Genomic DNA, 13,108 nt, shown 5'->3' on the forward strand with positions numbered 1-13,108 from the left:
GAGAGCCATGATGAACTCTAATCCTCTGAAACCCAAGCCCCAAATTAAATGCTTTCTTTTGTAAGTTGCCTGGATCATGGTATTTTATCACAGCAATAGGAAAATAACTAAGGCACTAGGCATGCATTCTACCATTGAGCTACACTTCTAACTGGTAAGAATATGTATATATTTTTATAGAGAGTCTCTATGCATTGCCAAGGCTGGTCTCAAACTCATCATCTTCTCTCTCAGCTTCCCGAGTGCTAGGATTATAGATACACACACCACACCCAGATCAAGAGATAATTTTAACAGTTAGCTTTTACTGAGAGCTTACTATGCACTTTATATCATTTAAACATTTCGTTTCCCGATTTCAACTAATCCAATTTGGTAAAAATTATTATTACTTCCTTTACAGAGAAAAGGAAGCGGGAGTTTAATAGCCTTTCTAAAGCTGAGGCAGAGAACAGGTTTAAAAGCAGGGTTTGAATCAGTCAGGCTGACTCACACACCTGTGCTTCCAGCCATGGCAATATCCAGTCCCTTCCAGGCACAGAGCTTCTGTGTGTCAGTTATTTGATGAGTCTTATAGGTTCATTTGCATTTATAACAGTTATTGTGCTTGCTAGAAGCAGGAATTATGTTTGCAACTCACAATCTGTAGTCTTTATTAGGGATTCATGGAGTTTCAGTTCTTCCTACCTAAGGAGTAGGATCTAAGGCATGAGAGAAACTCTTCTTTAAGGAAAACAACATAAACAAAAACAAAACAAACAAACAAAAAAAACCTCTAATTAATTAGCATTTTAGTAGTCACTTTCAATTTGTAGCACTTACCCAGTATTACATCTGTAACCATGATTTTTGATTTGCATATTATATCAGAGTACACCTAGCTTGCAAGCAGCTACTGACTCTCTCCTGAAGACAACAACAGTATATTCTAGGTAAAGATGATGAAGACAGATTTTATGATATAAGTAACTCTGGTTAGAGAAAGTGAGCAGGTAAAATAATCTGTGGGTTGTTAAAAACTTGCTTTCAATTAGTCACTACTCAGACTTTTATTAGCTCAGAAAAGGTAGTTAGTAATCTTTGCTTTAGTGAAGAATCTCTGAGGTATGTATTCGAAGTCTACCCGAGGCCACAGCCACCCTGTTCCCCAGGCAGCCTGCTGTCTGCCTTACTTACATTGCCATCATGGTTTGGGCACGAAAGAGGCTTTCCTGCAGCTACAGCGGTGACCGTCTCCAAAATGGAAGCGTCCTCACCATTGCTGCCTGGCGTGCGCTGCAGCACATCCATGAGGTTTGTGATGAAGAAGTTGCTCTGGAGTGCAGCCACCCCTTTCTCAGGCAGGATGGAGGTCTGGCGACACACTGGGCAGGAGAGGGTTAAGCTATGGGCTGGAATGTAGTTCTGCAGGCACCTGTTACAGAGCACACATGCGGGCAGTCAGCATAGAGCCACTTCTGCAGGTACCATCCATGTTCTGGTCACCAATGGCTGACTGTGGGCTGCTTTGCAGAAACCCATTCTGTGGTGTCCTGTACCGGGGAAATGACGGTTTAGAGACCAAGAGTTAACTTGTCCTCATATTGGCTCTGGGCACTGACCAGACAAATGACTATGCTCATGGGGAAAAGAAAATGTCATAGACTTCTGTAGTTTCTAGAGCCCTGACAACCACAGTGTGGCTGGTTCAAGGGCAAGCAACCTTGACCTTCCAAGGAACTTGATAGACCTACCAGGTCAGATACCCATGTGACTTACACACACAGTAAAGGTTGGAAAGCCTTGTTCTGTAAGCATTGAGCTCATAAATGTGTGGACTTTTGCAACCAGGGGGGTGGAGTGGGAAGTCAGATATGTTTGTTAATACTGAAATTAATTTGGCACACAAAACCACAATCATTAAAAAAAAGCATTTGATTGAAAATATTTGGTTGAAGCAAGGATGGGACAACTAGACTTAGTCACAGCATCTTTTGCTTCTCAAGAAGCACGAATTTCATCTGGTAGTTAAGAAAGACATGTATTATAATACAAACTCCATTTGAAATATTCCCATGAACCTGTGGAGGAGGCACCATTATGGTCCCTTTGGACAATGAGAAAACAGGGGTATAGAGAGGATCTCATTACCTCACCTAGAGTTCTTTAGGAGGTCAGGGTTAGAGTGGGAGTCCAAACCCAGGCAGTTTGGCATCATAATCAAATCTTTACATAACTACAGTTGGACTTGTAACTCAGTGGTTAAGTGCTTACCCAGCATTCATAGGTCTCATTCAAGCACTGCAGAAACAAACCCAAAATTATACTGTATACTGTTTTCCAGTTATTTAGCCAGAGTTTGAGAACCACAAATATGGCCTCTTATTTTGCAGATGAAGAAAGTAACATGAAGTAGGGTTATCTGATGAATGTCTCAGAGGGAACTGGGGCTAAGTCTCTCCCAGAAATGAAACAGATTTGCTAAAGTCAAAAATGATACTTAAGGCCAAGAGGTATTTTCATCAAGCTGAACCTTGCCCCCACCCCACCCCACCCTTTTTTTTTTTTTTTTTTTGGCTGGGTCATCTTCCCATGTCTTTATTTTGTCTGTTCCTCCTGTCTGCTCTATGTTTTCTGAGTTACCAAAGCTTGGTGTTAGGGCTCCATCCTAAAAGTTCTTCTGGGATCTTATACCATCATTAGTAGAGCAGACTTCTTTCTTTGTACAGATACATTTTCTGGGCCCTATCTCTTCTACCCCTTGATATTTTTTTTAGATGTCTCAAGGATCAACAAACCAAACCAACTTTCTTCCACAAACCATGTCCTCATCCTATCTTGATGAATGGAACCTCCATCCCTTCATCTAAGCAAAACAAAGGAGTCATTTGTCAAATAGCAACTCCCCTCCCATCCTTCATTTCTTTCACCCGTCTCATCATTAGAGCCTGTCAATGCCCGAAAACCTCCCCAATTCTCCAGTTCTCTTCACGCCTATTCTACACTCTTATTTTAGACTTGGGCAAGAGCGTTACACATGGCATACTGTTATCTATGCTAATGACTGTAATCCTCCTCCATGTTGCAGTCAGTGTGACCTTACCAAAGTGAGAAACAACCCATGTAAATCTCTGTCTCCTCCCATCTGAGACGAAAGTCCACCAGGGCTACCGCTGCTCTTTCCATGCAAGACAGGATTCCACGTGTGGGAACATGGGTTTTTCACGTTTATGACCAAGTGCCCTTGGTCTCTTCCTTTGAAGAATACCAGCCACAGGGGTCTAGATCTCCCCATCCTCTGCTCCCTTACTATGGTACTTCTGCTTACCTCTTACATTCTTTTCTCTCATTCACTTCTCTTACTTAACTTTTACCGACTCTTGGGGGTTTCTGCTTAGCAGGTAAGCCTTCCCTGGTTAGGCAAGTGCTCTACTACCATGGTTTCCTGTGGAATTTGGAGATGCAGCACTTGTTCCTGGTTTAATATATTAATATATAATTCCAAATAAAAGGGACCCCTACAATTTCTAACTAGAAGCAAATGTACCTTCTTCCCTCTACCCATCACCACCATCAAGGATGTGGTCATTCTGCTGCAGCAAGACCCTCTGAAATAGATAAACTTAGTTTCTTTAATTCCTAATTAAATAATAAATGTATTATTGGATGAATTGGATGGTAAATAAATTCAGGATATATTTGAAATCATTGGAAGCACTGGTTTTATGATCTAGAATTAGGAAGTATGCCATTTGAATTACATATATTAAGTAATAAAAATGTACTTAACAGCATGTGTTCAAACATAACTAGAGTATTTATTTGTTTTTAAGATCAATATTCATAAAGCCTTGCTAAAGATATACTTATATTGAGCCACAAGTAAACTACATGCTAACAACTTCTCTTTCTGTTTTTATTTTTGTTGTTATTAATTTTTTTTAACTTTTTGTTTGTTTTTGAGACAGAGTCTTTCTGCATAGCCCTGGCTGTCCTGGAATTCACTATGTAGACTTTGAACACACAGAGATCCACCTGCCTCTGCCAGGAGGTGGTGGTACATGCCTTTAATCCCATCACTCAGGAGTAGAGACAGGATACAGAGAAATCCTGTCTCAAAAAGAAAAAAAAAAAAAAGAAAAAGGGAAAAGGAAAAAGGAAGGAAGGAAGGAAGAGAAGGAGGGACACAAGGGGAGGGAAGTAGAGAGGGAAGGAGGGAGGGAGGGAAGGAGGAAAGGAGAGAGGGTGGGAGGGATCGAGGAAGGAGGGAAGGAAGACAGGCAAATAAGAAGTGTGCTTTCTTTAGCTCTGTCTCTTTTGGAAGTGAGCCAGTCCATTTCTGGATACAGACTTGTAATTGTATGGAATGAAGTCACTGGTGATTCCTGACTGGATTTCTAGATGCACAAGTCAGGCATTGTCTCCCGCGGGTAGCAGCAGAATCCTGGGAAAGATCCTGGCAGGTGACAGGTGAGCACCGGGAGCAGAAAAGACGCTTACCTCTCGCAGAAAGTGTGCAGACAGGGCAGGACCTTGGGGTTCTTGTACCGTTCCAGGCATATACTGCAGATCAGAAACTGCTTGTCGATCTGGCGCACCACGGGACTTGGGATGCTTGCGCCCTCACTGGCCATCCTAGACCACTGACATGGGGGGCCGGCTGTCCTGGACCCTGCACGCTGCTGCAGTCAGAGAGAAAAGCCAAAAGGAAAACACATGATCACTCTGTAAGTGCACATCAGTCCTGGGCTCTTCCAGTCTAAACACAAGTAGAAGCCAATGTCAGTGACCTCAAAATAACCAGAGCCAGTTCTCATTACCGGGGAAGTAATAGCAAGCTTATTTGTGCTGTAAATAACAATAAAATGATGATATCTTCTTTCCCCACACAGACAACAGGTCAGGAGAGGGTGTGTCCTATCAAGAAGATGTTTGCTGAGTTTTAGTGGGTGGTGGCCGAGGGGGGAGCAAATAGTTCATAGTCATGACTGCATTTGGATAAACATTTGCTTTTATGTTCATATGATATTCAGTATGTTTTTTTTTAATCACCATACTTTGAAGGGACTAGAAGATGCCACTGCCAAACCTGTCACATTGGTGTTAGTTATTTTAACTGAAAGCTGTTGAGAAACAATATGCAGTCATTGGCAAAAATTTACCTCCTCCTCTGTTACGTTCCTGTAAATAAAGTGATGAAAGACATTGGAATGTGGGGAAAGCTACACAGATTGCACTGATGTTAATTTTTTAAACATTCACTTGTTTTGTTTGTGTACACGTGTGTGGGTATGTCACTGCACATGTGGAGGTCAGGGGACAACTTGTATGAATTGATTCTCCTGCCATGTGATTGAACCCAGGCCCTCAGCGTTGGCAGCAAGCACCTTTACCCAGAGCCATATCTCCAGTCCCCATGTTAGTATTTTGTTTGTTTGTTTGTCTGTCTTCTCATGTGTTAGTATTCTTAACTTTACATGCTCAGAAGTTTCTAGAGAAGAGGTGCAAAGCCAAGGAGGTGACCAGACCTGGGCACTTTAACAACAGCAAACAAAGGAGCAGTCTTTCCCTCTTTGTCTGAAATGGTCATAAATTTTCCTTCTGTAAGTAAGGACGTTTCTCCCTCCAAACTGAAGTGTGGGGAAGGCTCTTAGGTGCTGCAAAGAGATGCACCTTCACAGCAAATCGTCCTTGACAAAACTCACAGACAACGCTCACTTTCCCTCTGCCCTGCCCCACAGCCCAACCCTTTTTCCTTTTGTCAGTTTTATCACAATGATCAGGAATTATTAAACTAAACTATCTGGCTGCAGAGCAGAGATAAAGCAGAGGCAGTCCCTGTAATCGTAAAGAAATGACCCTCACCTCTGTACGTTTGAAGGGAAAAGAGAAGTCAGAGGAAGCTTCAAAATTGTAAGGGACTGTGCATGTGACAAAGACCACAGAGAGGAAAGTGGGGTCCACTGGACAGGAAGTTATAACAGATACAGCTCAGACCAACACCTTAAAGTTTCCTGTCTCAGAGAGTTAGTATGGATTGGGCCAAAATTCACTTCTTAATTTTTCTGAACACTTGGTAAGGTGCTCACAGGTCTCTACCAAAAAAGGAAGGGAGGAAAGGATGGAGGGAGGGAGGACAAATAAAAACTAGCTAGTCTTCAACATAATAGAAATGAATAACTTGTTCACAGCCTTTTCACCTCCCAAGCTGCCTGCTACGCTGACCTTGTGTCTTGAAAAGGCTTTGCTTGCTCTGGAAGCTTGGTTCACAGCTGGCACTAGAACTTGGTCCCTGACCTGTGTCTGAAATGGGAACTACAGAGTACTTGCAACACAGTATTTACGCTTTCTGTGGGAACCTCTCTTCCAAACACAAATGATAGTTATGCCTCACTAAATAGCCAATGTTTTTAGATTTACTTCAGCTCTTTGCAGTAAGGATTTATTTATTTTTATTCTGTGTACATGAGTATTTTGCCTGCATGCATGTGTATGCACTACAAGAATGCCTGGTGTCTGAAGATGCCCGAAGAGAGGGTCACATTCCCTGGAACTGGAGTTACAGATGGTTGTGAGCAGTCGTGTGGGTGCTGGGAACCAAATCCCAGTCTTCTGAAAGAAAGCCAGTGCTCTTAAGCAATCCAGTCCCAAGGAGCCCTAAAAACATATACATACAGGCAATGCTAATGGTCTCAGCATGTTATAATTATATATTTAATCGTTTTACATGTGATAATAATTTTATATTTATTTTAATGTCATACTTATTAAATGTGTGCAAATAAAATAAATATCACACACCAAAATTAACCAGATCCAAAATCTATACATCTCAATCAACTTCTACATAGCTGGGACAGGCATTCTGAAGCTGTGGAGTTTCGCATTGGGTTTTACACTTTCACTATCTGATATATTTTTATGTAGCTATGATAATAATAATTAGAGAAAAAGAGGTCATGCATTTGAGAGGAGGGTCATGGAAAGGATAGGAAGGAAGAGGAGTGGAGAAAATGGTATAATTTACTGTAATTAGAAATAAAATTAAAAAAATAAAATCCTGCCAAGATCCATTTTAGCAGAGTTACACACATGACAGGTTTATAAAGGAATATGGTCAACAAATGGTGCCTGGTGAAGCATCTGTTGGGCAGGAGTATCACCTTCTGTCAGAGCTCCCTGAATGCTGAGCATTGTGGGTAGGAATATCTAATCAGCCCGCCCTGCAGCTAGACTTTCTGTAAAGTGCTCCCTGAAGAGTTAGAGAGTGATGTTCATTGACCAGATGGAGACAGTTCATCTCTCAGGGGTTCAACCATATCCCTATGACATCAGATGAGTGAAGGAAAGCATTGTCTGTCTTAGAGATAAGGAAACCAAGGCTGAGGGTTTCAATGACCTGCCCAAGGTCATCCGGGGAAATCAATGGAGCAGAATGCCCAGGTTTCAGGTTTTCCACTCCTCTGATGGGTCTCTCTGGTAGCTAATATTAAACAAGGGCAATCATAAAAATGACAGCATGCTGACTTCTCTGGCAGTAAAATTTGCATGACTGAGAAATCAGCACAATTTCTGAACAAAAATTCACCAAAGGTTTGATGATGATGATAATGATGATGATTATGATTATTCTAATGACAGTGATGGCTGGAGATGTGGCTCGGTGAGAGAACACATACTCAGCATTCAATATAAGGTTTGATCCCCTTACTCCCACCCCTTATGTTAAGCTGATCATTAAATAGGGGCTGGAGGGATGACTTGGCAGTTACAAACCCTTGCTGGTCTTGCAAAGACCTGGGTTCAGATTCCAGAACCCACAGGGTGGTTCACAAGAGTAACTTCTTCACTTCCAGAGGATCTAACACCCCCTCTGGCTTTCCAGGGCACGCATGTGATATGCAGTGCACATGTAGGCAGAGCACTCATGCAGACAAACAAAAATAATACATCTTTTTTGAAAAACAAACTAAATTTTATTTTTGAATAGCTCTAACCATTTAAAGTTGCATTTATTTATCCATTTGTACTTAGGGGTGCAGGGGGGCTATTGTGCAGGCTTGTGGGGGTCAGAGGATAACTTTTGGGAGTGCTCTCTATCCACCAAGTGGATCTCGAGACTGAACTGAGACCTAAGGCTTGGCATTAGCACGTTTACCTGCTAAGCCATCTCACCTGTCCTTGACTATGCTTGATGTCTTTCATGTGACTGATATGTGTTCAGCCATGCTGGATAACAACAGCAAAAAGAAGGGATGGAGGGGGAGAGAACACATGAGGTTTAATTTATATTTTAAAGCCTTGTTTTAATCAAATGATATATATTAACTGAATACAATTCCTTAATTCAACATTTTTTATGCTTGGAAGCTTTAAAAAAAAACAACTTGATTCTAATTCCATGTTAATCATTGTGGTGAGTGATAATGTCTTTGTTAGTATTGTTCATTTACACGGCAAATTAATTTATGCATACTCATTAACACTAATTTAAAATCATGACAATGCTGCAAATCTGTCACAAGTGACCTGTTGAAGGCATCTTGCTCTTTAGAACTCTCACAGTCAACACAAAAGGTTTCCAAACCCCCAAAGACACCCAGCTTTGCCAGTATAAGAGCACTTCCGGGAATATTTCTGGATGTGCAGTACCGGAAAGAATTTCATGGCTCCTAAAGGGACAATGTTCTTGGAAGAACGCAGGCACAGCATGAGCCAGTGAGCATGGTAGGACACTTCTAGACCTCCACATAGGCAGCAGTGTTTAAAAGGGCTACCAGCGATGAATTCCTAGCTACATTCTCCTGGGACATCCCTCACTATCTGGGCTTCCAAATTGTCGGCGATCCTTTCTACCCATGGCAGAAATCAGTGCAGGGGAGTGGAGATCAGAGACAGAACTGCTTTTCTGCTGGCGATAAGCAGAATTCTGTGGAAGAAACCATTTGTCTTGAAAAACCAAAAAAAAAAAAAAAAAAAAAAAAAAAGAAAGAAAGAAAGAAAGAAAGAAAGAAAGACTAAAGGAACCATCCGTAGAACCCAGGCAAAGCTGATCACACACTCATTAGCAAAAAGCCAATGAAAGCGAAGGCAGAAGAGCCTTGCTTCTTGAAACTGGGTCTTGCTATGCAACCCAGGGTCTCAAAATCCTCCTACTTCAACCTTGCAAGTGCTGGGGTTAGAGGCCACCAGCCACCATACCTGGTCAAAAGTCATTTTTATATGACACAGTCCACATTAGACAGATGCTAACATTCACCAGATAGAAGAGCTTTTATATGAAACCAAGAGGCCCCTTGAACACTACCTACCCCGACCATACCCCCTACTGCCTTTTTTTTGGGGGGGGGTCTCCTACTCAATCTGAACTCACGGTTCAAAACTCCACTCTGTCCCTAGGTTTCTAGTACACTTTATCCCTTGTATTTGCTGTCTTTGGCTCCATAAGCCCCTATTTTCTCTATGGACCCCGTGTTTGTGCAGCAACACCCCCCTCCATTCATATGTTGAAGCCCTATCCCCTAATATATTTGGAAACTGTGATCATTAGTGGAGAGCATGAGGATGGAGCCCTAAGGACAGGATCTAAGTGGGAGAGCTGTTGTAGTTTTCCATCTTGCAGGTTTCTGCTGCTTATTAGGGTAGGAAAGATCTTGACACTACAGAGACCCAGATGAGAAAGGAGGCCAGGCAAGAATCCAAGTCCATATTGCTTTTCTAATCAGGGAGACCAGGAACTGGTCATCCCAGCAATCTGGTTAAAGGCTCTGTTCTGTGCATACTCCTCAGCCCATTCAGGTGGATGGCATGCTTCCCACTGTGCTTCCTGGCATGAGTGAAGGATGCTGCTCTCTCTCTCCATGTGAGGATAGACTAAAGGGAAGGCCATCTGTCTGCAAAGCTGGAGGGCAACTCTCTCCAGAACCCTGCCATCTTGGTTCCCTGAACTCAGCCTTCCAACCTCCAGAACTGGAAGAAACAATTGTTGAAAGCCCTCTAGTTCCGTTACAGGAAAGAATTGACTAAAGCCTCTCCTGCTACACTATGCAATTTACTTCCCACCCCTGCAGTGTAAGGTTTTCGGTGACAAGGATGTGTGTCTGCACACTACTGTCATCCCAGAAGCTAGAACTCTGCGTGCCTGGTACTTGACTGTCACTAATTTCTGAATAAACAGAGTATGCTACTGGCAGACTAAAGCAGGGCAGTAGGGAAAAGAAGCTAGGTTCTGTGACAAAGCATGTTTGCTGTGAATGTTTTCGTTGACATCAGCGTTGCCTGCCTCCCGGTGAGACAGTCTAAAGCTTACCAACACACGTTATCATCCAGAGGATAAGTATTAGCAACATATTTTAACATGTTCACAAATTCAGAGGAAGAACTGGAAAACTGAGGACACATATGCATGACAGTAAACAGCCTGAGAGCTGGCACAGACAGCCCTCATTAAGGGCGGTTTTGCCAGCTAAACATGGCATGTTGTGGGAAAAGCAATTCTGCAAACAGGAAACACAGTCCTTGCACAGAAAAATCCTGCCCCAGCATTCCTTCCCTCACATCAGCTCGCATGTTTTCCCTGGCTCACTTGCTCAAATCTCCTCCAATTTGATGGGGGGGGGGGGGTGGAAGTTGATAGGAGATGGAAATGAGACAATGCTGAGTCCGAGATTCCAAAACTCGGGCCATATTTCCCACCCCAAATTATACCATTCAGATGAGAAAAATGCCCAGTTTTGTTGCTGACATCAGCATGAGGAAGAGTAGGAAGGGAGAATGGAAGAATAAAAAAGCCAGGAGGGGAGGGAGTGAGCCCAGCCTGGCAAGGCTGGCCCAGGGAAGATGACTGAAAATAAAATTGAAGCATGTGATTTGTAAGTTGTAGTGTACTTTATTCAACACCATCCTAACTGTACAAAACTCCTTTTCTTTTTCTTTATTTTTTTTTTTTCAGACAGGGTCGGACTAAGTAGCACAGGTTGGCCTCAAACCCATTACCTTCCTGACTCAGCCTCCTGGATGCTGATGCTACAGGTTTCATCCTCATGCCTGACTTCACTTCCATCTCTATAGACAAATTTGTGGCACTTCTGACTCAGTATTAATCGTTGGATCTCTTGGCTGAGTTTATTTAATAATATGCTTACATTTTTAAAAAAAGTTCTTCAACTAACAATGACAGTGAGGACAGGCCAAAAAGAAAATCGGCTTCTCCAACAGGTCAAATCTTCTGATAATGTTTATAGAAAGAAAATAATGAACTCATAATTATAATTGGTAATATACTATACCAGGGCAGGTGACAACTGGAGCTCAAGGCACTGTTTAAAGAACAGGTGTTTTAGGGGCTGGGGAGATGCTTCGGCAAGTAAAATGTTTACCATGCAAGCATGAGGACTATAGTTCCGATCCCTAGAAAAAGCCCGGGGTGGCAGCAACGTCTGTAATCCCAGATCTGGAGGACAGGGACAAGCAGGGCACTGACTCATTGACCAGGCTAGGCAAGGTGGTGGCCCTGTGTCTCCAAAAATAAGGTGAACAGGAACCAAAGAAGACACTGACCTCTTGTCTCACACACACAGACACACATGCACACCATTCTTGAACACTGTACCCACAACCCTCCCACTAGCAGGGTCTTTGGGTTAAGTTAGGAGCCTATTGCCATTCTTCTATACTTGAATTTGTTACTGATGACTCAGCTAGAAGAAAGAGGGCAGTCTTCCTGTAAAATGAAACAGGGTGACCCACTTTCAGGTAAATCAAGCCTGATCCCAGGGGAACCACTTTGTAAATTAAAAAGTGTGTGTGGGAGCACACACGTGCACATGTGCACATTTGAAGGGTGAAAGCCTCTCCTTTAGCTTTAGTCTGTCTCCAGGCAAAGGTGTGCCCAAGCTCCCCAAAGCTCTGCTTCTACTCCCAGAGATGAATATGCGACAACTTCCCTTGATGCATTGGCTTTTCCATTCAGAAGTTAATTTCTAAGCAGAGCTCAAGTCCTCACTCTCTTAAGCTCTGATTTGGGCTTTCAAGGTTCCAAAGGGCCCAGTGTGTCTGTGTGAGGAGCATTAAGTGGCAGAGCTAATTGACATTTACCTTGTGATGCCCTGGGACAATCAAGATGAGTGGGGTCTCTTTGCCCCACATCCATCACTGTGCCACAGCTCCCCTAGACTCCCTCAGGGACTACCAAAGCACAAGAAAGGCAGGGGACAGCCATGCCACGTTGCTGAGGGATAGGGATCCCTTCTGGGAACTGGGAGGGGCTGACAAAAAAGGAGAAAAGTATTTCACCTCAGAACTCCCCCAAACACAAGCCTATGTGATAATAACGCCCCCCTTGCCTCTGGTACATAGGAAGCATGCTGTTTCTGCTGTGAGTTAGAACAAGTGCTTCCTCCAGTAATACGTTTCAAGAAAAAGAATAAAAAGGGCTTAACAGAGAAAGGAAAGATATCCAAACTGAAGGCAGAACAAGGCAGAGAAGTGGCTGGAGAGACTGACACACAAAAAGCAGCAACACGTGGCTTCTTCAAGTGATGCTATTTGAATACTTGGCTCCCCACACCCCTCACTCTCTGTTCTAATCCAAGGCTCCAAGTTTCAGGGGGAAACCTGATCCGTTCAATTCAGACAACCTGCACAATAGAAATACTCAGAAAACCCTAATAGCTGCTGGCAGAGCCAACTGTGCTCTGACCTGAAGCACTCCTGTAGTAGTCAAGTAACAGATGCAGGCCAAGGATTTTTAAAAGCCACTACAGATGCGCTCAAGTTAATCATGCTGCTACAATTTAGACGTAATCAACTCAGTATTTTGAAGAAATAAACTACGATCCGGTTGGGGGCCTTGCTCTAAGAGTGTTTGTCTGGCAAGCACATGGCCCTGTGTTGGATTCTCAACAAGGCAGGGGCTCACTCACATTCATACCCCCAGCCCCTCTCTGGCACACAAACAAAGATAATTTGCAGCATTTTCTAAAACTTAAAATATTTCTTTCCCTCCTATATGTTTTAATATATAAAAAACATTCGGTTAAAGCATTAGTCTTTTCAGAAAAATAATGAAAAGAGGCAAGGAGATTCTTAATATTTAAGCTTTGTTAATTTTTTTTAAATGGCTCCACAA

General features: G+C 42.7%; 1 protein-coding gene across 7 annotated transcripts in view; it reads right to left on the reverse strand.

Moving 5' to 3' along the window:
* The window catches only part of Trim2 (tripartite motif containing 2), a 142,078-nt gene that overhangs the window by 44,370 nt on the left and 84,600 nt on the right, over window positions 1-13,108 (reverse strand). For all 7 annotated transcript variants that reach the window (XM_051199233.1, XM_051199226.1, XM_051199227.1 and 4 more), the window contains exons 2-3: window positions 4,480-4,661; window positions 1,177-1,414 (exon numbers count right to left, since the gene is read on the reverse strand). In XM_051199233.1, the coding sequence (XP_051055190.1) occupies window positions 1,177-1,414; window positions 4,480-4,613 (372 nt within the window). In that variant the 5' untranslated portion in view covers window positions 4,614-4,661. The remainder of the gene's footprint in view (window positions 1-1,176; window positions 1,415-4,479; window positions 4,662-13,108) is intronic.

The sequence above is a fragment of the Phodopus roborovskii genome, unplaced genomic scaffold, assembly GCF_943737965.1.
Source record: "Phodopus roborovskii unplaced genomic scaffold, PHOROB, whole genome shotgun sequence".
Taxonomy (NCBI): Eukaryota; Metazoa; Chordata; class Mammalia; order Rodentia; family Cricetidae; genus Phodopus; species Phodopus roborovskii.